A 26,236-nucleotide genomic window follows, 5' to 3' on the forward strand; every position below is an offset into this window, starting at 1 on the left:
CTAGTTCCTGCTTTATACCAGGCCACCTTTACATACTTGCCCACCACATCTTTTTTTCCACACTTCTTTTCTTTCTATATTCGTCATCTCAAGCAAATGTTGTGTCTTTTTTTTTCCCTTTCAAGTCTCTTCTACCTTTTCAAAATTATTTTTAGCAGATTGAGGACTTTCCTAGTCTTTGCTTGTATTATTAACACTTCAAACTTTGTAAATTGTGTTACAAAGTGAAAAAATAATTTGCGAATGTTTAGCAAGCAATTTCTAATATCATTTGTTTCTATCAGATATTGATCTAAAGGAAATAGATCTAAAGGAAATAATTCTGTTGATAGGTTAAGAGATTTATTTAGATGGTTGGCTTTCTGCTGGTGGTTTTTCGTACATCATCAAATTTGAGTTTGAATATGCAGGAAGAAGAAAGAATAAATACACACGTGTATAAAGATGCACACACTCACACAGACAGTAAGTACTCAAGTGATCAAAGTGAAACTGGACAACCAAAGGGCCTGGGCTGCCTGTCACTCCTTGAGCCAGTTCAGCAGAGAGAGTGTTGAATTATATATGAGCATTTATTTCAATAACTAGAGGCCCGGTGCACGAGATTCATGCACTGGGAGGTTGGGGGGAGGCCCTCAGCTCAGCCTGTGCCCTCTTGCAATCCGGGAGCCCTTGATGTCTGACTGAGGGCCAAGGCCTACTCCCCGAACATCCTTAGTGCTGCTACAGAGACGGGAGAGCCTACTGCCACCACCACTGAGCTTGCCAGCTGTGAGCCCAGCTCCTGCATTGAGTATCTTCCCCCTGGTGGTCAGTGTGCATCATAGTGACTGGTCGTTCCTCCATTTGCTTGATTTGCATACTAGCCTTTTATTATTTAAGATGCCAGCAGTATAGGAGAGCAGCAGGTCACCCACAAAAATCTGCTCTGCACCCTCCCATAAGCCAGCTGCTTATACTGGATAGAATAAGAATTACCTGGGGGAGTAGGCAAAAGGAATAAGAATGTGTATAAATGGTTTGCAGGTTACAGGCAATGTGGACTGGTACCAAGGTTGCTAGTCTTTCCATAATTCCCAGGTCCTGAGTGAAGGGGGAAGAGGGTTTAAAACTCCCGGCCAGGTTAGAATGTGCTTTCTTTAATTAGAATAAAACAATCAAGGTTAACAGAGCATGATTCATGTTTCTGATAACTATAGCTAGTCCCCAATACTGTATTTCTGCCCCTAACAAAAGCACAAAAATGTTTATCCTATTCATTGTGCTCAACCCAGAGCCCTTAAATATACTTTTTTGGTTGATTTGGATGCACAACATTTTTTATTTTCTAATCTCACTGGTTGTTTGTTTCCAAATTACTTTCTCTTGTGTTTTGACAATATAACTCATATTTCTTTTCTACTTTTTCTTTAGAATTTTTAAAGGATCACAAAATTTACTGGATCTTCAGCTCAGAAGTCTATTCCTAGCAGTACTATTTGTCCTCTGAGCATCTATACTAATAAAGAGCTAATATGCTAATGGTCAGTCTGCCATAACGGGTAATGACCAGGTCATTAGCATATTAGCTGGGGTGTTGCTCTGGAGACAGGGCAGAAGCCGGGAGGCACCCGGAGGAGGCAGGACCAGCCCTAGGCAACTCGAGGGACTGAGGGTGGGGCTTGAAGCAGCCAGAGAAGGCCAGAGGGTTTGGGGGCTGGGCCAGACGCGCTGGAGCTGTGCATGGAGAGGTTTGGGTGTCAAGGCAGGGTGGTGCTCCGTGATTTCAAATTGCGCACTGGGCTCTAGTTTCATATAAAATTCTAAGGAGGAAAGGATAGCAAATCTTCCTACCACCTCCAGCACTCCCCCCTCCCCCTCCCACCTCAAGTAACTGTGTTCCTGTGTCAAGGCAGATAAGAGAACCAAAGGCAAGGACCCTTGGTCAACTATATACCTTTTATCCAAGGATATCAATATAAGCACTTTACTTTTTATTATTAGTCAAATAAACTTTGGGATGGATTTCTCAATCCTCTCCCAGCCCCCGCCCCCCCTCTGTTTTATGTTTTGTTAATCCTCACCTGAGGATATTTTTCCCATTGATTTTTAGAGATAGTGGAAGGGAGGGGGAGAGACAGAGAGAGAAACATCTATGTGAGAGACACAGTGAATGATAATTGCCTCCTGTACACGCCCCAACTGAGCCTGCAGCCGAGGTCAGTGTCCTTGATGGGAATGGAACCTGAAATTATTCAGTCTGAGGGCGGATGCTCCAGCCTGTGAGCCAAACCACCCGGAGTTCACTTCTCTTTCTAGGTAGGGCTCAATCCTCTTTCTCAAGACCTCAGGAACTTCTCCAATTGGACCAGTCTCTGGTCTGCCCTTTATTCACCTCTGTTGGCTCTGCTCTTCCTCTGGCACATGCTGAGAGGTCTGTCCTGAAGTCCCAGCCTTACTTTCTATAAAGAGACTGACATTTCTGCAGGGGCATAGGTCAGCGCTCATCAACGCCTGCTGGCCTGGACTGTTTCCGGGCAGTTATCAGGTAACTTGGACATTTAGCCTCAAGATTAATTAAAAGACTTGTTGTCTGGCAGTGATATCGATTCAACTTGTAGTTTGACTCAATTAGCCAGTTTAGAATCTAGTCCCACAGCAGGAATTTTCACACATACAAATTAGTAGTTTTGTGAAACCTGATGAAATAATGGCTAGTTTACCCTGAAAAGCTTCGTAATCTAGAAGCCAACTGAGTAAACGCCATAGTAATTAGATAATTATTCTAGTCCTGCAGTTGCCAGGCCCTTCTGCCAAGATCTCTTTCCTCTTGCTACAATTCCCATCTCAGTTGCCTCCCTAAAAAAAAATAAAACAAGACTTAATTCTTGCCTCTCAGAATATGTCCAATGGGTCGCCACTTCTTGCAGTTTTTTAAAATACATTTTCAACTTCCTACCACTCTCACCTTACTTTGCTAAAGGTACAGTCTTTGTGTCACTGGATTTCACAGCTTCAACATTAATAAGGGAGCACGCTATCTTAGGGAATACAGCCAGGCCCCGTGATGCTGTGAGATTTACCCCTTCTAGAAGGCAGCTCCACTTGGACCTGGGTATGCCATTCTGTCATAATGGAACTGCCTTCTGGAAGGGGTAGAGCAGTGATGGCGAACCTTTAGAGCTCTGCGTGTCAGCATTTTGAAAAACCCTAACTTAACTCTGGTGCCATGTGGTGCCGTGTCACATATTGATAATTGCAACCATAGTAAAACAAAGACTTATATTTTTGATATTTATTTTACATATTTAAATGCCATTTAACAAAGAAAAATCAACCAAAAAAATGAGTTCACATGTCACCTCTGACATGCATGTCATAGGTTTGCCATCACTGGGGTAGAGGGACCAAGGTTCTGCTAATCTGAGTCAGATGACATCCAAGGTGGATTTCCCTTATATTGATTTCTAATAGAGTCTGGAATTGGCCCCTATGTTGAACTTAGATTTATTGCCAAGACACACCCAATAGAAACATTGAAGTCTTTTTCCAGAGAAGCATTTTGTTGGTGGGGATCAGCATGGCACTCAAAAGTGATGCTATTTGCTCTAGCTGGTTTGGTTGAGTGGGTAGAGTGTTGGCCTGCAGGCTGAAGGGTCCTGGGTCAAGGGCACGTAACTTGGTTACAGACTCCATCCCCTGTCTGGATGCATTCAGGAGGCAACCAATTGATGTGTCTCTCTCACATTAACGATTCTCTCTGTCTCTCCCCTCCCTTCCATTCTCTCTAAAAGAAGAATCAATGGAAAAATATCCTTGGGTAAGGATTAACAACAACAAAAAATGATGCTATTTATTTTCTTCTGTTTTTTTACAGTCATAAATATGCTATATACAGTTGTGTGATTTTGATTGTCAAATTAGAATCCTAAAAATATATTTCCAAATTGAGGTCAGAGCACTAATATTCAACTGAGGGTTTTGTTGTTGTTGTTTTTAAATATATTTTTATTGATTTCAGAGAGGAAGGGAAAGGGAGAGAGATAGAAACACCAATGATGAAAGAGAATTATTGATTGGCTGCCTTCTGCTTGTCCCCCACTGGGGACTGAGCCAGGTTTGTGCCCTGACCTGGAACTGAACCGTGACCCCCTGGCTTACAGGTTGACGCTCATCCATTGAGCTGTGCTGGCCGGGCAAACTGAGGATTTTTAATTCATTGTTTACGAGAAGAAATACAACATTTCTAATTGTTGCTATAATTTGCTAGACTTGTTAAAAGCCATAAGAAATACTAATAATTTTAGCTTAGTAATTGCACTTATGAGATTTATCATGAGGAAATAATCATGGGTGTGAACAAGATTTTAGCCAGGAAAGATGCTTATAATATTGAAAATAGCAGTCTATCTAGATTTCAAAGATTCGGTTAAGTAGACTACAGTATTTCTACATAATGTGGACATTAAACATGGTGCAATTGGGCCCTAACTGGTTTGGCTCAGCGGATAGAGCATTGGCCTTCAGACTCAAGGGTCCCGGGTTCGATTCCAATCAAGGGCATGTAGCTTGGTTGTGGGCACATCCCCAGTGGGGAGTGTGCAGGAGGCAGCTGATTGATGTTTCACTCTCATTGATGTTTCTAACTCTCTATCCCTCTCCCTTCCTCTCTGTAAAAAATCAATAAAATATATTTTTAAAAAATTAAAAAAAATGGTGCAATTGGGAAAATTAATGACATGAAAAGATGTCCATGTTATGCTGTTAACAAAACACCCAAATTTTAAAACATTCTTTGAAGCATATAAATCTTTTGATGAACACACATGGAGGAAGCAAGCAATTTGTCAGGATATATCTATATGGTAGAATTATAAGCAATTGTATTTTCTGTCCTTTTTTTAAAAAAAAATATGGATATACAAAGCTCTGTTTTTTTCTGTTTTAATATATACTTATATTTTTATTGATTTCAGAGAAGGAGGGAGAGGGAGATAGAACATTTATGATGAGGGAGAATCATTGATTGGCTGCCTCCTGCACACTCCTTACTGGTGATTGAGCCGGAAACCAGGGCATATACCCAGACCAGGAATCAAACCATGACTTCCTGGTTCATAGGAGGACACTCAACCACTGAGCCAGGCCAGCTGGATGTGATTGTCCTTTCTTTCTCTCTCTCTTTCTTCCTTTCTTTCTCTTTCTACAATAAACATAAATGACTTTTATGTTCATCCTTTATTAAAAAATATTATTCCTAGATGTCTTTTCAATGTGCACTTTTAAAGGTGTTCTTGGTTGGAAGTCTCCACAACACATCGAACTAAGAATGTTTGGTTATTCCTCCCTGTGACTCAAGCTGAGTGCCTCAGGCTCCTCAAACAGAAAACAATAAACAGCGATTTCCCAAGTGTAAACTGAAGGGAAGTTTGGCCTGTCAGCAAATTTTCTAAATAGACTAATGGCCCAACTGAGCACAACAGTTGGTCTTTTTAGATAAAATTAAATAGAAAATTATAAAGTATTCACTTAAAATGATATTTTGAACAACCAAATTAGGTGACTTTGATTTCTTTCTTTAAACCACTTTTGATCTCTGCAGACTTGTTAGAGTCCAATAGAGTGATTGCAAAGAACATTTTATTGATGGCTTCCACAGAGTACATAGATCATATGAATTGTAGTGATTCAATTCAATTCAAATTGTCAAGCTATTTTTGAGGGACTAGGTGTGGGCCCAGCACTGGATTAGGCACAGTGGGGTACTCAAATAGTGCACAAAGACAAATGTCCTGGAGGATCTCACAGGCTTGACATAGAGACAGGTTAATAACGAATGATACCTTTCAATATAAGCACTGAGTAATAGGAAGCAAGTGTCATGGAAGGTCAGAAGAGGGCGAGGTAAATTCTAACCAAGGGAGCTGGAAAGTTTTCTTAGGGGAAAGTGAGATTTTGGCCAGAAATAGAGAAACGTGTACCAGTCCTTTGTTGGTGGTAGGTAACCAAATTTAAACTCGAGGAAATAAAAAGGCATTTTATCAACTTCTGTAGTAAGGATGTCATGCTTCAGATGAGATTGATCCAGGAACTAAAATAAGGTTGTCAGACTTAGCTCCCTTCTCTTTGTTGGCTTTATCTCATTCAAACTCTGCACAAAGATGATTGCTGAAGACAGAAACTTACATAATTAGGGCTTACAAGCCAAGCCTTTCTATTTCCCAGTTACCATGTATTAAAAACCAGTGAGGAGCCCCATTAGCTCTGCTTGGGAACCTGCCCATTCTCTGCGGCCAGCTATGTCACATGTCCATCACTGTGGGGAGTGGGACAGGACCAAGGGGATCATGACTGACAGTTTCAACAGATCAGATAGAGGTGCTGGGGCTTTTCCAGAAAATGCAAATAGGGCAGAGACATGGGTAAAACGAATGGACAAACACTATCGTTATCATAGTCCATTTCAGATGGGTAGAATGTTGTAAAGTAATGTGAGGGCAAAGCATTTGTGAGGAAAGGGAAGAGTTTGGGCTAGGATGTAAATGCGGGTAAGTGCAAGGAATGTTTTGGAAACAGGAGTGTACAGTGTTTGTCAGGTGCAAAGTAATTCTATACCATTGATTACAGTCTCTGAATTGACAAAGTCTTATAGATGTTTTCCTTTACTTAGACATTTTTACCTGAGTGGTTTTGGATACATGCAACTGTATGTTCAGCAAAAATTATTTAAATGTAATGGGAACTTGCTATTTGAAATAGATTCTGTGATGAATATTTGTATAAAGCAAAGAATTATCACCAAAAACACTGACCTTTAATTTTCTGTTTTGTACATTTAAATTATTATATATAGAATAATGTATGCTTAAATGAAATCTTTTTTTAAAATAATGAATTTTTAATCCATTTAAAATATAACTCTACTTAAGCTCTAGAGCATTTCCTCTTCCTAGCAAATGTTTAGTAAATGTACATAAATGATTCCTTGAATTTATATAAATCAGATGATTTATAAAATCATCTACCAGTTTTAAAAGCTTATTGGGACCAGACCTTTGTTTGTCCCTTGGCATAGCGGTGACTGACTGTGAATTCATTTTATGATTCACAGAATCCCCGTGGGCCTGGTGGTGATACTGGCATTGAAACCGAGCCAATTGATGTTTTCATCCTTTCTATCTTTCAGATAGAAATGAAATAAAAACCTGTATTTTGTTATTTAATATTCATTGCATTGAGCTAAGATTAGAGATAGATATAGAATTAGATCCTTGCTAACTGAATTTAAAATCTAAATTAGATATACAAGATTCTGACCTTGGGAAATAAATTATAAAAATGATAACTTAGTGAAAAACTCAGAAACAAATAAACAAAACCCAAACAGAGATGGCAAAGTATTCTATTCATAATATTTGCTGGTGATGGACTAAGGCATAGCACTAACAGGTCATTTTCCAGTTCTAGCTCTTTCCTGAACTTCATCATTTTAAGCTTGACACCTTTCTTCATTCTGCATGAGTTTCTCTGCATTCAGACTGTATGTATTTTACAGAGACGTTGGAAAGATATATGAAATAATAAATATGAAATACTTTAAGTTCCTCAGAATAAAGGTTTACAACAAAATGAAATAATAACAAGGTACACTATATGAACTACATCTAATCTTACAAAGAAAGTAAATTAGGGATGAAATTTTACTTATTAGAAGGATTCATTTCAAATATGATTTTAAAAAATATTTTACTAGTACATCTTAAAATAACTCGACCTACAAAAATTTGATACATTCTCAACTTTTGGGAAAAACATTTTGCACTAGGCAAAGGTACACCTTTGTGATTCAATTAATAACCAAAGCATAAAACAACTCAGAATAAATAATTCATTCAGTCCATGGTACTCAGAGTTATGTGACATTGTAGCCATTTCAAAGTATTAGCTGTGGCAGATGATCGACACTGTTTGACACAATTTGAGCTAGCTATAGCAACAAAACCCAGCCTATTCTGGTGTTCTTCTCTATGAAACAAGCCATTATGTAGACTTAGACAGTGAAAAAAAAAGTATTAGCAAAGCATCATCTGCTTTTAGGTAGTTTATATAATAATATCATAGATTTTAAGCAGAGAAGCCACATATGCCCTATCCTGTTAAAGTGAATGCTTAACAAAGGAACATTTTGTGAGATACTGCATTAAAGACCCTATGAGCTAATAATGATTGTAATGTAATAATGTACTATAGAGATAAAGATAATTTCAGAATACACAAAAATAGGAAAAAAGTTGTATAGCACTATATTGAAATAAACTCATTACATACAATCACATAGTATTTGATTACAGATGAGACTGGAAGTTTTATTGAGGTCAAGACTGATGATAGAAAAGTGAGGAATTTCCCAGGATGGTTGAGAAAACATGTACAGTCAGACCATATTGCATAAGAAATAACTGACATAGTCACCACATTTCAAACAAGGCTCAATGTGAAGTGATGCTTCTATGCCCAATAACAGAATATCCTTATCAATAGTATCCATGTCCAGTATGGGGAACAATAGATGGGTCAATGTCAAAAAGGATAAGAGAAAAAGATGGGTGCCTGCCTCCTTCCTCCCCACTAAATGGATGTGGCACACCCAGTGACACTGATGCTGAGAGCATGAGAAAGAAGCTGCACTTGTTGGACCTCATCCTCAGAAATTCCTCCAAGTCTGTCTCCTATTCTGTACTCAGTGTTGCCAATTTCCCTTACTTCCTCTGCTTCTTTCTTTCTGATCTTTAGCTCAACTTTCTAACTCTCTCTAACATTGAATTTTGCTGACCTGGGTTTTTGACTATCAGCTCTATTAGTACCTCCATGACTTGATTATTGGTGGTTTGGTTTTTCACCTACAACCTCATGCACAATAAACGAGGGATAGGAGGCGCCTACTCCTGTTCCCTATGGGTGCCCAGTGGCGCCTGTACCGATCTGTTCCTGACCCAAGTAGATACTGTCTGATGATGCAAGATCTAACTTAAACTCAAGAGAAAGGATTTTGAGCAAGATACAGCAAAATCAAGACACACTCCACTTAGATTGGTTAGGATAGCTGTCCATCCTTCCACTAATCATCCAATGCCTCTGACAGAGTGTGGCTTCTGATATAATTCTTGGCACATACAAGGTCCTCAGGAAATCTCTATTATAAAAACCCCTTGATTGTGACACCTCACAGTGAAACGACCAAAGATTGGTGACCAGGAAGCTTCGTGCTCAGCGAGGCGTGCTTGTGTGGGCGGGCACTTGACTCTGGGTCCCACGTCACACCCAGTGCGGCGGGAGTCAGTCTGTTTCCCACCTCCCGCCCTGCACAGTAGGAGTCGGTCTGGGTCCCGTGTCCCCGCTGCCCTGGTGGGAGTCAGTCTGGGTCCCACTGGCACGGCGGGTCTGGGTCTCGCGTGATATTGTGCGCTGGGCCTCTAATAAAAGGATGGATGAATGAATAGGTAAATTATTATAAATACCAGCCATAAGATCTGGGAATGGTAACACTAGTTCATGAAGAAATGATATGATGAATCTTTAATTATCAGAACATGTTTGTTAACAATTTCTATTCACATTTCTTTTTTTAAAAAAAAAAACACCAAACAAACAGGAACAGCTCAGCACAACTACTTGTCATCAGTTTGAGAACACGTATGTTTTAAAACAGCTTTGAAAATAGTTTCTTGCCTAGAGGAAGGCCTGACTTCTGCTGTGTGAGCAGTACAGTGTTCGAAATTCATATGCCCAGGTACCACCCTCCTGGAGGGCAGTTCATAAATGTGCCAGGTAGCTGGCCCATGTCTTCTTCACACTCCGATTCTTCTAAGCATATGTAGATGTACACACCACTCACAAAAATTTAGTTAAAATAAAGAAAAAGACAGAGGTGACAAATGCACCATCGCAATTTCTTGCATGAAAAACTGCACATTTCCTCTAGAAATCCTAAAAAAGGGTGTTTACAGAAATGGTGGGATGGCATATAAAATGCTTACTGTGAGAGATAACATCCTAAATACAGCGGGTCTCTTTCTATTAGCTGCTACTCAGTGTTTGTTTTTCTTCAGATTGATCGGCTGGACGTGGATAGCTTGTTTAGCAATATTGAATCCGTGCATCAGATATCAGCCAAGCTGCTGTCATTGTTGGAAGAGGCCACAGCAGACGTGGAACCGGCCATGCAAGTAATCGGTATGTTTATTCTCTTCTCCGTTCTACAATACAGCAGGAAATAATATTTCAATACCCTCCCTTTGCTTTGGTTTTATGTTTCTGACTCACCCAAATTCCCAGGAGGTATATAAATGCTAAACCCCTCTTCAGGCTCATTGTAATTACACAAACTCTGTTTTTATCTTGAAATGGGTTGATAGCCATTTGCTAAAGTCTCTCAGTAGCACTAAACACACCATTTGCTTTTTTATTTTCAATCTTTCAACCTCTTTGCCTTTCAGATGTTCTCATTTTGTTTTATGGTTAACATGTACTTGATCCTTAAAAGAATTAAATATTTAAATACTTTAATAGCTTTACTGATTTTAGTCACAATGTTTTTCAGATTTATGCCTATGAATCCATTGATTTGGGGATTGTAAATTTTTTTGTGTGAAGAGTTTATATGATTTGTGAAACACACAAGTTCAACTTTTTCCATGCCTTTCCTTTCCTTTTTTTTTTTTTTTTTTTTTTTTTTTTTTTTACTATATATTTGCTTTCCAAATATGTTTTTACTCTCACAGTAAGATTATTTTCTTACTCTGGTAAGATTTTTGAAAACAATAGAGCTATCATTGGACATAGGTTGAGCCACGTTTTTATTTTCTTCATTTCTTGGAGCTTCCAAAGGAATACCGTGTATGAACTCTTTGAAGGCAGTTGCCACATCAGGATCTCATGTACAGAGTGCCATGTAGGCCAAGAATTCTTAAAAGATTTAAAAATCATTTTTCTGTTTCAACATAATATGTAAAATATGCTCATTACCAAAAATACCAAAACAGTTCAGGAGCACACAGGGTGATATACCTCTGCAATGCCACTGTCTTCCCCATAAAAAGCCATTATTATATGTTTGATGTGGATCTTTTTGTTTGAGACAGATACAGAGACACAAATACACACCTTATGTCTTTACCCATTATGTCTTTATTTGTTAGTGGAAATCAGGGTTATAAAAAAATGGCATGATATTGATCTTGTTTAGCATTTATGAATGACCCAAAGATTAATAAACAAGGCTGATCTTATATGAAAGGTGAATCAACCTGGCTATTTATAGGACTTTACAGATCACGATGCCCATTCACTCAAAAAGATTCTCCCACAGACAGGCTTAAATTCAATCATTTCTTGTGATTAAATGTCCTCGTTATGTACTGAACATTTGTGTTCCCCAAAAATTTATTTGTTTTTTTTTTTTTATTTTTTAATTAAATCTTTATTGTTCAGATTATTACATTTGTTCCTTTTTTTTCCCCCCCATAACTCCCCTCCTCCCAGTTCCCGCCCCACCCTCCGCCCTCACTCCCCACCCACTGTCCTCATCCATAGGTGCACGATTTTTGTCCAGTCTCTTCCCACATCTCCCACACCCCTTTCCCCCCCAGGAATAGTCAGTCCATTCCCTTTCGTATGTCCCTGATTCTATTATAATCAACAGTTCATTCTGATCATCAGATTATTTATTCACTTGATTCTTAGATGCACTTGTGGATAGATGCATATTTGTTGTTCATAATTTGTATCTTTACCTTTTTCTTCCTCTTCCTCTTCTTAAAGGATACCTTTCAGCATTTCATATAATCCTGGTTTGGTGGTGATGAACTCCTTTAGCTTTTCCTTATCTGTGAAGCTCTTTATCTGACCTTCCGTTCTGAATGATAGCTTTGCTGGATAAAGTAATCTTGGTTGTAGGTTCTTGGTATTCATCACTTTGAATATTTCTTGCCACTCCCTTCTGGCCTGCAAAGTTTCTGTTGAGAAATCAGCTGACAGTCGTATGGGTATTCCCTTGTAGGTAACTGAGTTTCTTTCTCTTGCTGCTTTTAAGATTCTCTCTTTATCTTTTGCTCTTGGCATTTTAATTATGATGTGTCTTGGTGTGGTCCTCTTTGGATTCCTTTTGTTTGGGGTTCTCCGCGCTTCTTGGACCTGTAAGTCCATTTCTTTCACCAGGTGGGGGAAGTTTTCTGTCATTATTTCTTCAAATAGGTTTTCAATATCTTGCTCTCTCTCATCTTCTGGCACCCCTATAATTCTGATGTTGGTACGCTTGAAGCTGTCCCAGAGGCTCCTTACACTATCCTCGCGTTTTTGGATTCTTTTTTCATTTTGCTTTTCCAGTTGGATGTTTTTTGCTTCCTCGCATTTCAAATCATTGACTTGATTCTTGCGCTCCTCTGGTCTGCTGTCAGGCGTCTGTATAATATTCGTTATTTCAGCCCGTGTGTGCTTAATTTCTAGTTGGTTCCCCAATATAAGATCGAGGGTCTTATTAGTTTTCATGTAGATCTCATTAAGTTTATCGGCAGCTTCTAAACAGTTCTTGAGAGACCTTAAAAGTGTGGTTCTGAACTCTATAGCTTCCATTGACAATTTTGTCCTGTTTCTTTGTCTCCGCATTTTGTTATGCTTCCTTGGTGCACCCCCTAGTGGTCTTTGTTCGCAGTCTTATAGATAAATCTTGATTGTTGTAGCTAATACCAGGGAGGGTTTGACCTCCAGGCCAAGTGGCTATGAGAATCAGCTGTGTCAGCAGTGAGAGAACTTCTGTCCTCTAGGGAGGTGCTAATCTAGCCTTTGCCTGAGGCTATCCGGCAAATGCCTCTGTGCAGGGCTTGGGCAGGGCGGGTCGCACAGGATCAACAGGGTGGGCCGGAGAGAGCAGTTATGGCGGCTCTCAGTCCTGTCCCCAGGGGCTCTGCCTCTCTGAGTCCCAGCACCCGCTGCAAAGCTCAGAGAGAAAGCTGCACTCGCTCTGACCGAAGCCAGACAGTCCCGCTTCTCCCGTTTGAGTCTGGGTCCCTAAAGACTCGCCCGGATCTGGTGCTCAGAGTCTGTGACTCCCTCCCGATTGAAAACAACAACTGCGCCCTCTGCCGCCAGCCCGCTCCGCGCACTCCGCACCTCAGAATTTGACTTCAGCCCTGCGCCTCCTCTGAGTGTCCGTATGCGTTTCTCTTTCCTCCTAGTTGTAGGACTTCCACTCAGCCAGCGTTCCTGTGGTTCTGGGTGATGTCCCTTCCATTTTTTGGTTTCACTTTTGAAGTAGTTGTTCAAAGCAGCAAACTCCAGCGTTAACCTATGCCGCCATCTTGGTTCTCCCCAAAAATTTATTTGTTGAAGCTCTAACCCCAATGAGATGATGTTTAAAGGTGGGGCCTTTGAGAAGTAATTTAGGGTTAGATGAAGTCCCAAGGGGCTCTCCCTCGTGCTGGGATTAGTGTCCTTATAATGAGAAGAAGAAAGACCAAGAGTTCCCTCCCTCTGTCCCTCTACCATGTGAGGACTCTGGAGGTCCTCACCAGAAATCGAATCTGCTGGCACCTTGAGCTTGGACTCCACAGCCTCCAGAACCATGGGAAATAAATGTCTATTGTGTAGGTCACCCAGTCTTTGTTATTTTGCTATGGCAGCCTGGGTTAATTATTATATTTCCAATACATTGTAAAAATATTTTCTAGAGTGAAGATGTCATTCATTATCTCTTTTGTTTGGATTTTTTAGCCATTCATTTATTAATTCACTCAATGAATAGTTATTAAGCAGCAGTATGTTCACATACTCCTGCTGCATGGCATTCTCAATATCAAAAGATGAAAGAGTTCATCTCCATCCTGCAAAAGTTTGCAATCAAGCAGCTCCTTGAATTGAAGGTGATAGTATAATACACCACCAGAGTAGTTTCTATACAACTGCCGACCTTCAGAGGATAAAAAGAATATTCCTGGATGGGGAATCAGAGCAGGACTCTTGAAGATATTACTTGGGCTTAAAGATATAGGTCAGATTTCAACAAGTGAGGTATAGCTTGGGAAGACAGAATAGAAGCATGAACAAAAGCATGGACAGCAAATGCCAAATGCCAACTGTGATTAGGACATGGGGAGTGATCAAGTCAAGCTGGAGTGAGGAATTTGTGCAAGGGAGGAATGACAAATGAATCTGTAAGTATAGACTAGGAACGGACTATACTCAGAATCTAAGTTGTGGAATTTTCTCTGCAGGTAATAAGGAAACATTAAGATTTCTTCGTCAAGGGTGTGATGAGACACAAAGTTTCTGGATAAATAAAACTATGGTAGCTGTGAAGAGAATGGATATAATGAGGACATGATTCCTCGACCAATTGATAGGTAATTATAAGTAATACAGGCTGTGGTAACAGCATCTAGGCCTAGGTGGATACAGTAAGAATTAAGAAAGCATAAAGAAGAGTCAGTGGTTGACTGTACATGCCAGAGTCAAAGACAATTCCAGGTTTAAGGAGCACGGCCATGGTGGCCTAGTGGTTGAGCATTGACCTATGAACCAGGAGGTCAGGGTTCGATTCCCAGAAGGAGACATGTGGCCTGATTTGCCTAGAACATCCTGATTTTAGGCTATTGTTCAGCTCCTATTTATTAGTATAAACTTATATCCTGTACCAGGTTTTACAATATCTATGTTTGGAAAAATATTCAAAAACCATAAACAAAAATAGCTTATTTGATGAACTTAATTTTTCAAAAACAAACAAACAAAAAAACCCACACACATACAATGGAGGCAAAGATAGTATCTGTCAAAACATTTGCATCCAAATATTTACACATTTTAATCTGGAGAGATTTGTAATCATAATTTGAATACCTTCTATTTAGCAGAATTTTCTCTGAGCTGATTAGGTGCCTCTGTGCTCACAGGGGAGTATTTTCCCAATTTAAAATATTATGGTTTACATATTTGAGCAGCACAATCAATAATGCCTGTATTATATTTTAACCCATAGGATAAAATAAATATCGAGTCCACACTGATAAACGAGGAGAAAGGAAAGCTCTTCCTTATGATATATTTCAATGAATAAATGTAGAAGGAAAGAGGAAGATAGAAAGTTACTATTAGACAAATACTATAATCATAACTGTTAATGCAAAAATCCACTGATCAATGCTAGATTTAGTGGATGAAAGTTTGAGGAGAATTATACTTTTAATAGTTTCCAAGTATCTCCTAAGTATTGATTAATCTCAAAGGGGAAGGTAAGTGGTACCTTTACAATGAGAAACCGGACAGAGAACATCTTAACCAAGTGATCGAGGTCAATGATACCAGGAAGTAACACATATTCACATCATGAAACTTGTAATACAATGTGCCGAGGGGAAAAAAATCACATCTGTGGTACTTTTGTCCAAAATATGTGCAACCATGAGAAAACACTAGACATCGACAAGCTCACATGACGGTTACTTGACAAAATTATTGATCAGTACTCTTCTAAAATGTCAGTCATTAAAGATAAGATAGGACTGAGAAACTGTAGTCTTTGAAAGGCTGCCAAAGACTAAGGAGAAGTAACAGATAAATGCAAGTGGGAGCCCAGATAGGTTCTAGAACAGGGAAGGGACACCAGTGTTGAAATTCAAATGCGATGTGTCCTTTAGTTAAATGTACTGAAGCAACCTTCATTTCTTTTTTCTGACAACTGCACTAGGGCTGTGTAAGATGTTGACATTGGGGAAACTGAGTGAGGAATATTTGGAGCCTATTGGTACTATTTTTGCAACTTTTCTTCTCTAAGAATAAAACTAATTCAAAATAAAGAGTTAAAAACATTATGGTTTACAGAGAAACAAAGATGTTCAGAATTTCAAATTTACTAATCTTAAATTACACTTTGAGGTAGATTATTAAAAAAATAGGAAGATTATTTAAAATGAAATATTAAAACATTAAGCCCATTTTTGAAAAATAAAGAGTAGGAGTCATACTTTCACACACACACACGCACACGCACACGCACACGCACACACACACACACACCCTGCCTTTTATATCTGGGCTAGCCTTGTGGCTTGCTTTGGCCAATAAAATGTGGCAACAGTGATGTTCTACAACAGCATTGTGACATCCGCTCTCTGCATGGGGAGAGAGAAGGCTCAAATTACCCAGTCATTCCAGGCAACACAATCAAGGCCTTGCCCAGGTGAGTAAAGCCCTCCTCAGCCAGCTGGCCCCCAGCCAGACTGCCAGTGTATGAATAAACTCGCCCAACGCACGGAGACACCCCGTCCCAGCTGAGCCCTTCTCAAATTGTCAGCCCAGAGAATTGTAGACAAACAATATTTTTTGTAGACAAAAAAAATTCTCTGTTTTAAGCCTTTCAATTTAGGGGTGATTTGCAGCAATAGCTAATTAATACACCGAGAGGAGATTGATTCAACTCAGATAATGAGAAAAAAAACTTGATTTGGAAAGTGGGTTTAGAGTGGGGACTTGAAGGATATGGGCAGGTGGATGTTGGAACAAATGACTTCCTAAATGACGAATGGCACAAAGGCCTCAAGGCAGGAGAGTATGGGAAAGGCACACAGTGCAATACACAGATCTTGTAACATAGAAACCCACACCTGAAACCTATATGATCATATTAACCACTGCCACCCAATGAATGCTTTTAATATTTATTACATTGATTACCAATAAGTTGGATGGCCATGTTACCCAAATAAAAACAAACAAACAAAAACACAAAGCGGCCCAGGCTGGTTTTGCTCAGTGGATAGAGCATCAGCCTGCAGACCAAAGAGTCTCAGGTTTGATTCTGGTCAAGGGCACATGCCCAGGTTGTGGGCTCTATCCCCAGTGGGGGGCGGTGCAGGAGGCAGCTGATCAATGATTCTCTCTAATCATTGATGTTTCTATCTCTCTCTCCCTCTCCCTCTCCCTTCCTCTCTGAAATAAATGAAAAAATATATATTTTTAAAAAGTGGCTGGAGGGTAGTGCCAGGAGCCTCCATGACCCATCTGTGGCAGCCATATAAATGCAGAGTTCACTGGCAATTTCCATCACTAAACATCTTTCACCAGAGTTCTTACATTTCATAAGATAAACTGATTCTTGGTGAAGTATTCCAAAATTAGGCTACCACAGAATGAAAAACACAGGTGTCCCATTTCTCTGTCCTGAGATGACACGCATGAGAGTTTGTGTTTCACAGCTCTACTGTCAAAGGGAAACATTCCTGATACCTAGATAAACTGGGAGGAGGATTTTACTTATTATCCTGAGAATATTATCTATTTGCAAAGCTTGATTTGTTATGTACGTAACAATTGAATAAAACGTGAATTTTTTTCCAGAGATCCTGATCATGTTTTTCAAACAAATCAGATTCACTGGATGTGCGTGGTTTCTAAATGCTACCAATATATATGCAACTTGGTAATTCACATACTTAATACGGCAACACAGGTTTTTCTATGAAGGGCTATTTAACATATCGAATATCATTTGGACATTAGGTAGAGTGGACGGCAGTTGCAGTAGCTGCTTTCCAAAGAGGGTCCTCCATGGAGCAAGCCTCCCGGTAGTCACACTGCTATGTGGTTCAGTCCTATATTATCTGTGGCTGGCCCTGAGACTCACTGTGTCAATGCCTGGGCCTACTCCTTAAGAGAGGCTGGCAATTTCTACTTTCATGATTTGGGAAGTCTGCCATCTAGGAAGTCCAGCTACCCTGCTGGAATATTACCCAGTGAGGTCCCATGGAGAGAGATCAGACCTGAGAGTGTGTGGACTGAGACCATGGCCCAGCGGTCCCAGCATCCCAGCTTCGCCCAGCCTTCCCACTGCCCCTGGCAGGGTGCTGACTTGAAAATGCGCCATCTTGGACCATGTGGCCAGATAAGCCCTATGATGACTGTAGCCCCAGAAGACATCAAGCAGAGCAGAACCCCACAGCTGATCCTGGTCAAACCACACAACACCTAAACAGGTGTTGGTTTAAGGCCCTGAATTCTAAGGTGCCTTGTCACATAGCAATAGACCAGCAAAACAGGGCTGTGCCTTCTTCTATGCATTTGCAAAAATGTTGTCATGTCCCACAGTATTAAAGAAAAGACTGAGTCACAGAGATGTTCAAGTCTACTTTATGTGCCCACCTCATGCACACTGGGCTGAGAACCAGAGCTGAAAGAAGCTTCTGGGAAAGGAACTGCAATTTCTCATAGGTCCTTCCTGAGGGTGGGCATATCCTTGGAGGGAAAGGCAATTAGAGGCTCCCGTTCTCTGAAGGTGCAGGGGGTGATGCCCTGTAGTTCCCCAGCAGCACTCTGTTCTGCTAAGGCTCTGTCTCCTGTCGGCCCCTGAAAGAGGGTCTGTGCCTTTCGCAGGTTTTGTGAGAAGAGCATTGTTACAGACAATGCATGTTGTGTTGCCACAAATGAGCTCACCGGAATCGTTTTTCTACTATTACTGTTACCGTGTGTGTGTGTGTGTGTGTGTGTGTGTGTGTGTGTGTGTGTGTGTGTGTTACTCAGAACACAGACAGGCTAGACCCAGTGAATTGTGTCCGGCTAGGACAGGTCTGGAGAGTCTGCGCACTGGAATGAGTGAGGTTGGCAGGGGGAGACCCAGAAGCGGCAGCTGAAAGGTCAGGACATTTTATTCCAAAGGTTGGCAGGAACAGGAAAACTGTCAGCTTCAAAGAATATGCCAGAAAAAAAGAGGGAGGGCTTCAGGGTCAAGTATACACCCATCCACACAGGAAAGAGGAAACCGACAGAAGGCAGGCACCAGGACGAGTGAAGTGAGAATGGATCCCAGGACTATGAGGACTTGTTTCTTGTGATTAAAACAAAAGCAGGGTGGGTTGTTACTAAGTTCCACACTTCCTTCACTGAGGAGAGCGTTACATTCTAGGATGTTCTGCTGCGGGGGCTGGTTGATGGAGGTCAGTGGGGGTAGCTGTGCAGTCCCTTCTGAATGGAGCTGTGAAATGTCAATTGCTTCACAGAAAACACATGGAAATAAAGTACTACATTCTATGAGTGTAAGAGTTCTCTGAGTCCCTGAATACTTTCCCAGCAGCCAGAAAGGGAACATGAGAAGTGAGTTGGCAGAGGTGCAGTCCTTGAAAGTGCACAATAGCCTGGAAAGAACGCGGCCTTTGGAGCGAGAAGGTCTGTTTTAATGCTGGCCCTGTCACCGCTAGCTCTGTGGGTGGGTTAGGACTGCACTTTCCTGCTTGGAATAGAAACTTTGCCCAAAGGACTTAACCAAATAGGGACCTTCCTCTTCCAATAACAATAAATCAATAGTTCACTGGGGCAGCTGCCTGCTGGCTCCTTGCAGCTTTTTCCTTCATAGTATTTGGCATTTGGCTTCATGGCCTCAAGATGGTTACTCTACTGCCAAGCATGCTTCCTGCAAGAAACCAGAGCAAACCCACCCCCACCTCCTCCCAAAGCCTTTTCCCTGGGGGGGGGGGCGGGGGGGGTGGAGGCAGAAGCCCCTCCCAGTGACCTCTACCTGTATTTCATGATCTCATTTCACACACGTTTCATTTTGTACACATATGCATTCATACAAAAACACACACTTGCACATACACTTGGCCACCCCTAACTACCAGAGGTTGAAAAAGGTCTGTATTTTTAACCGGGTGCATTGCTGTTCCAAATTCTGTTCATTTGGGGGGGAAAAGAAAGAAGAAGAAGAATGGATAAACACCTAACAATGGATGCCACATTCACTTGTTCATATTTCAAGTGGGGATAGCTAGTCCTCCATAGAAGAAAGATACAAGACACAGGGCGCACCCCCTCTAGAGCAGAACCATGAGGGGAGAATTCTTTTCTGCTTTATTGCTGTTGTATCACCAGCACCTAAGACAGTGCTCTCAAAAGACAGTCACTGGATGAATGAAATGAATGGGAGAGGGCGATAATGAGAAGTGTTCAGTGTACTGGCCAGCACACAGAGGGAACGCAGCAATTACTCTGTTGTCTCAGAGTCTACCTGTGGTTTTTCCCAGGCTATTTTCAAAGGCTGATGGGTAGCATAGAGCAACTAGCTGTAGCAGAGGCAAGCAATCTCAAGAGAGGTACTTACTAAGATGTGATAAATGGAGAATTATTGGTTGGCCTAAGAACAGAGACCTCCTAACACTGTTACCAACCTTGAGAAGGGAAACGTTATTGTTTCTTTTCCTAATCCAGCCAAGGGAAACCTTAACTTTCAACTCTCAGAGAAGCAGTGTTTTAGTTTGTTGAGGTGTAATTGCCATGTAACATTATATTAGTACAATATAATGATTCCTTACATGTATACATTGCAAAATGATCGCCACAATAAGCCTAGTCAACCTCCAAGAGCCGATGTTTTCTTAATGTGCCAGTTGTTATCAAAATCCCTATCGGAGTTAAAGTATCCTGGACGTCAGAAAGGAGCAGGAAGAGACAATGAGTTACCATTAAAATAAATAGCCGTATTCTCGAACTTAGCCCTGGATTTAAAGAGCATCCAGTCCAACCTCATGATTCAGACAAAGTGAGAGCCTGATTTGCCCCCAAGAGCATCAGTAATTATGGACAGTCAGAAGGGAGCCCTTGCTCTTCCTAACACAGGTCATGCTATATATTATACTAGAGGCCCAGTGCACGAAACTTGTGCATGGGGAGGGGGGGGGTTCCCCTCAGCCCATCCCGCACTGGGGATGTCCAACTGCCGGTTTAGGCCCGATCCTGGGAAGGGGGCCAGAGTGGGGATTGGGCCTAAACAGGTAGTCGGATATCCCTCTCACAGTCTGGGACCACTGGCTCCTAACTGCTCACCTGCCTGCCTGCCTGATTGCCCCTAACTGTCCCCCCTGCCAGCCTGGTCACCCCACACAGCCTGCTGTTCAGTTGTTTGGTTGCCCGTCATTGCCCTCCCTGTTGGCCTGCTCACCCCACGCAGTCCGCTGCTCAGTCTTTTGGTCAGCCCTCACTAACGCCCCTGTCATCCAGGTCACCCCATGCAGCCTGCTGCTCAGTCATTTGGTCGGCCCTCACTACCCCGCCCACCCCCCGCTGGCCTGGTCACCCCCCTCAGCCTGTTCAGTCATCTGTTCGGTTGTTTCGGTTGTGACGGTCACTTAGGCTTTTATGTATATAGATACCATCTATCTTCACTACCCACTGATGTCCCCCAGTGTGTCCTGCCAGCTGCCAGGCCACCTCCCACTGCCAGATGTGCTGGGTGGATGCTGCTTCAGTAGTGGAATAGCCTCTCCTCTGAGAGACTCCATGTCGATTATGACACTATCCTATCTGTCCCTGGACACAGTGGTGGTCATGGGGCAGGACCCCACACTCCACTCTGGCCCCCTTCCTTTCTCTCATTTTTCTCTACATGGTCCAGCTACCCTCACTGGTCCCATTCCTCGCCTCTCCTTTCCTCCTAAAACCACTCCTCTGAAATTGCTGTTACGATGTCACCAGAGACCTCAGAATTGCCCAATCCAATGAACATGCTTTTCTGTAGTGCTTCTGAAAATCTTTTACTGAAATATTCCTGTTGTCAGAAGAGAAATATGATGAGCCCCAGGGAATGTGGAATTATGACCTGAAGCCACAGGCATGAAATAACCTTATAGTCCCATTTTATCTTAAGAATTCATGTAAATGTTCAATTCTACTCTTTTATATGAAAATAATGTTCCCCCCCCAAAAAATATCTTAATAAAATTGATACTCAAGGGGTTTGCTTGCTTTAATCGTAACTGCATGTACCACCACCTGGCACCTGCCTTTGGTGTGAATTTCATAACCCTAACCAGAGTCCCTTTTTTTTAGTATGCTTTATCCCCAAGTGATGTAGGAGCTAAATGAGACCAAGGGCAAAGAATGGTGGCTCCTGCAAGCATCATTAACCCTTTCATCCTCTTCCTTCTCACTTCCCCTCCTCACCTTATTCTCCACTGGAGAACAGAAGGAGGCTGAGACCAAAGGGGGAAATCACAGGAGTGTGCTGGCATTTTGGCAGGCTCACCTACTGCCTTGTTTAGCCCCGGCAGCGGGGCTTGTCCATGGAGCATAAGCAGATGTGGGCGCTCTCCTTGGCACTCCTGGGTAAAAGCTGCCTGTAAACTCCTTTCACTTGTGTATGGCACTCAGGGAAGTGACAGCCAGAGGCTAAGATCTCACCTGATCTCAGACATTCTTTCCAGGGATTGGGCCATATCCCCCCCCTCTGTCCTTGGAGCCATCCACCCCTTCTCTGTATTCTAAATACTGTCTTGACAACTTTTATTAGAGCCACAGGACTTCCTTTTGGAATATATTTTAGACCTTAATTTATGCTTATTTTAACTAAAATTCTCTTTTGACATCATGGTAGTTGGTTTTCAGAATTAAACTTATTGCATATTTTTTTTCTTGTTAATACAAGTAACTTCCTACTTTATAGACTGTGTCTTGTCGGCTCAGGCTGCCATAACAAGTCACCACAGACTGGGTGGCTTACATGAGAGATATTTACTTCTCACAGCTCTGGGGGCTGGAGGACCAAGGTCAAGGTGCCTGGTCCTTGCTGAGAGCCCTCTTCCTGGTTTGCAGTGAGCCTCCTCCCATATCCTCTCCTGGTGGAGAGAGAGAAGGCTCTGGTGTCTCTTCCTCCTCTTATTAGGGCACTGAGCTCATTGTGGGATCTTCCCCCTCATGATCTCACCCACAACTAATTCCCTCCCACAGGCCCCACTTCGGGAAACCACTACACTGGGGGTCAGGGCTTCAACATATGGGTTTTGGGGAGAAACAAGCGTTTAGTCCATAACACTCTTCATAAGTACCAATTCATGAGATATTTTCATAGATTGTTTTTAAAAATTAAACTTCATGGCTAATAAAGAGGGGACTTTCAACTAGTCATGATTTCTCTCCAAATATTTTCCTATGAGAGAAGGAAAGAACATAGTGTGTTGGTTGGAATTATGTTGAGCTGGGAGAAACATGAAACAACACAAAACATTACTAGCTTAAATAAGGTAGATGTTCATTTCTCTATTGTGTAAAAGCCTAAAGGCATTTTAAATCTAGACTGGCATGGCAGCTCTGCTCCACAAAGTCCTCTGGGATGCTAGCTTCTTCCAGCCCCCAGATCTTTTTTTAAAATTGATTAAGGTATTACATATGTGTCCTTACCCCCCTACTGCCCCCCATCCCACTCCCGTTCGTGCCCTCACTGGGCTGGAGAGCATTAAGCTAAGTGAAATAAGCCAGTCAGAGAAAGATAAATACCACATGGTCTCACTCTGGGGTACAGCCCCCAGGTCTTCATGGACAAGGTAGCACCCAAGTTCCAGGCAGCAGAGCAGAGGAAAGTGTGACGAAGGAGGGGGAAAGGATGAGCTGGCTGCCTCTTAGAGCAAGTTCCTGGCTATTATCACAGGACACTTTTACTTGTATCCCATTGTCGGACTTTAATTACATGGCCACACCATTGCAAGGCAGGCTGGTAAATGTAGTTTTTCTTTAGGGCAGCCAAAATTCCATTGCTAGAGAGAAGGGGGAGGGCTGACATTGGGGACAACAGCAGGCTCTTTGACCAGCAAACTTGCTCAGCCTCTGCAGCCTCTCTCACTATTTTGTCATTGGCTTTGCTGATACCAATCCTGCTACCCAAGATGTACATCTCTTTCCCAGATCTTTTTCCCCAGAATCCCAGAGTCCAGTATACAAGTCCACAAGGATTCTGCCACTTGAATATACTATGGGTGATTCAAACTCAGTCTATCTAAAACTAAACTCGCATCTTTCCACTTAAACTCTCTCCTTATCTTGTCAGCATTGTCCATCCATACAGTCACTGAAATCAGAATCCTGAGATACACCTAATTTACCCTCTTCATCTCTCACATATGCTTAACATCCATTTTCTTTCTCTCTTCTCCATCCTCCCTGCTTTTGCTTTCGTGGTCATAGCTAACATCTAGTCAGCATTTGCACATTCAAGCTGCTGATATAAATACATCAAATACTTTAACTCATTTAATCTTCACACAACCCTATAATTGTTATGATTCCAATTTCTCAATGAGGAAATTGAGAAACAGAGAGTCAAGTCAGTTTCCCAAATGTCACAAGAGTAAACGGTAAAACCAGAATCTGAAAGATGGTTGTTGGTAATCAAGCACTTTCTCCTAACTGCTATAACTTCCTGTTTTAGCCCTCCTTGGTAACTTCTTGTATTATTATGGAAGCCTTTCAATTGGTTTCTCTTTTCCTGTCTCACTAACTCTTTCCCAAATTCCAACTTTCATATGACCGAGTCCCAGACTAATCTCTCGGAAAGACAGTCCAATCATGTTAGGCTGCTGCCTAAAACCCATCAGTGTTTCTCCATCACCTTCAGGCTGGAGTTCCCACTCCTTGCTGATACACAAGGTCCTTCTGGTCCTGGCCGCTGCAGGCCAATGCAGCATCTTCTGAAACTTCGCACAGACATGGCATCGGCAGCTATATGAGCCCAACTGCAGTATCTGAACAGACCTTGCTCCCTCAATGTGTCTCTGTGCTCTTGCCTTCACTCAGCTCCTATTTCAAGGGCAGACTGTTTTGGAAATAGCTCAAGGTCTTCAAGAACAGAATGGGCCCTAACCAGTTTAGCTCAGTGGATAGAGCCTGCGCCCGAGGACTCAGGGGTCCCTGGTTCAACTCTTGTCAAGGACGTGTACCTAGGTGGCAGGCTTGATCCACGTCCCTGGTCAGGCGCATGAAGGAGGCAACGAATCGATATGTCTCTCTCACATCGATGTTTCTCTCGCTGTGTCTCTCCTTGTCCCTCACACTCTCAAAAAAATGGATGGGAAAATATCCTTGAGTGAAGATTAACAACAACAACTAAAATAATATGTGGACAAACTTTGTTAAAGATTATATTCAACTAAGATGCTGACTTCCCAGCAGTTGGGGGAAAAAAAGAGCAGAATAGGTGACCCTCTGTGTTTCATAGCTCTATTGACATACTTGCCACATCGTGTGGTACATGAGTTAGCTCTCCTCTCTCCCTTCATAAGTCCCTTGAGGAAAATGCTGAATCTTTGGATCTGCGGTAGCTACCAAAGTGTTTGGTGCATAATTGTCACTCATTAAATTGTTGCCAAATAAGGATGAAGTAAAGGCTATACTTCTTTTTATTGGCTGCCATTTTCCTAGGACAAGAAGATTGCTTGCTTATCATTGGTTAACCCTGTTTTACTTCCCCGAGGGGAAGTTCATCTTGGAGTGGGGTCAGGATAATTCAGAGGCCTCATGGTTTGGTCTGGCACATCCTGGCATGGACATGCTGGTCTGGGAGTAAAGAAGAGGTGGGCCTTGCCCTAACCCAGCAGTTCTCAACCTGTGGGTCGCGACCCCTTTGGGGGTCGAACGACCCTTTCACAGGGGTTGCCTAAGACCATCAGAAAACACATATATAATTATATATTGTTTTTGTGATTAATCCCTATGCTTTAATTATGTTCAATTTGTAACAATGAAATTGGGGGTCACCACAACATGAGGAATTGTATTAAAGGGTCGCGGCATTAGGAAGGTTGAGAACCACTGCCCTAACCGGTTTGGCTCAGTGGATAGAGCATCGGCCTGTGGACTGAAAGGTCCCAGGTTCAATTCCGGTCAAAGGCATGTATGTACCTTGGTTGTGGGCACATCCCCAGTAGAAGGTGTGCAGGAGGGAGCTGATCGATGTTTCTCTCTCATCGATGTTTCTAACTATTCCTCTCCTTTCCTCTCTGTAAAAAGATCAATAAAATATATTTTAAAAAAAGAGGTGTGCAGCAAGAGGAACATGAATATATTTACATTAATGAAGGGAGCAACATAGAACACAGGAGTAATGAGACCAAGACAGAAAATGCACTCAGTATCCTTGGGACTTGTTTTTAAAGGAGATAAATAGGACATTTAAAAGGGCGCATTCCTTTTTTCCCTCCTTTTGCATGCCAGCTAGTGCAGAATGTCAGGTTGTAGGATTTTTTAAAAAGAAGCACACAACAGTCATATTTATTTTAGAGGATTCTGGTGCCTTTGTGACAGGCAGCCAGAAGTGAAATTACCTTCCCTGGTCTTGGCTCAGTCCCTTCACCGCTTCTAATCATCCCTTCAAACCCACATACATTAGATAGAGGAGTTGCCCTTCACCACTAAAGAAATGCAGCCGCCAGTTATGTTACCGTGGAAACGAAAT

The 26,236-nt window shown here is 41.8% G+C and overlaps 1 protein-coding gene and 1 non-coding gene across 2 annotated transcripts in view; both read left to right on the forward strand.

The window, feature by feature from the left end:
* The window catches only part of ARHGEF38 (Rho guanine nucleotide exchange factor 38), a 144,607-nt gene that overhangs the window by 62,315 nt on the left and 56,056 nt on the right, over positions 1-26,236 (forward strand). Inside the window, exon 3 of the mRNA XM_059661631.1 lies at positions 10,089-10,212. Within this exon, the coding sequence (XP_059517614.1) occupies positions 10,089-10,212 (124 nt within the window). The remainder of the gene's footprint in view (positions 1-10,088; positions 10,213-26,236) is intronic.
* On the forward strand, positions 7,915-8,038 carry LOC132224754 (small nucleolar RNA SNORA28). The gene has a single exon (XR_009450725.1). It is a non-coding gene; the product is annotated as a small nucleolar RNA SNORA28 (small nucleolar RNA).

The sequence above is a fragment of the Myotis daubentonii genome, chromosome 1 (genome assembly GCF_963259705.1).
Source record: "Myotis daubentonii chromosome 1, mMyoDau2.1, whole genome shotgun sequence".
Taxonomy (NCBI): Eukaryota; Metazoa; Chordata; class Mammalia; order Chiroptera; family Vespertilionidae; genus Myotis; species Myotis daubentonii.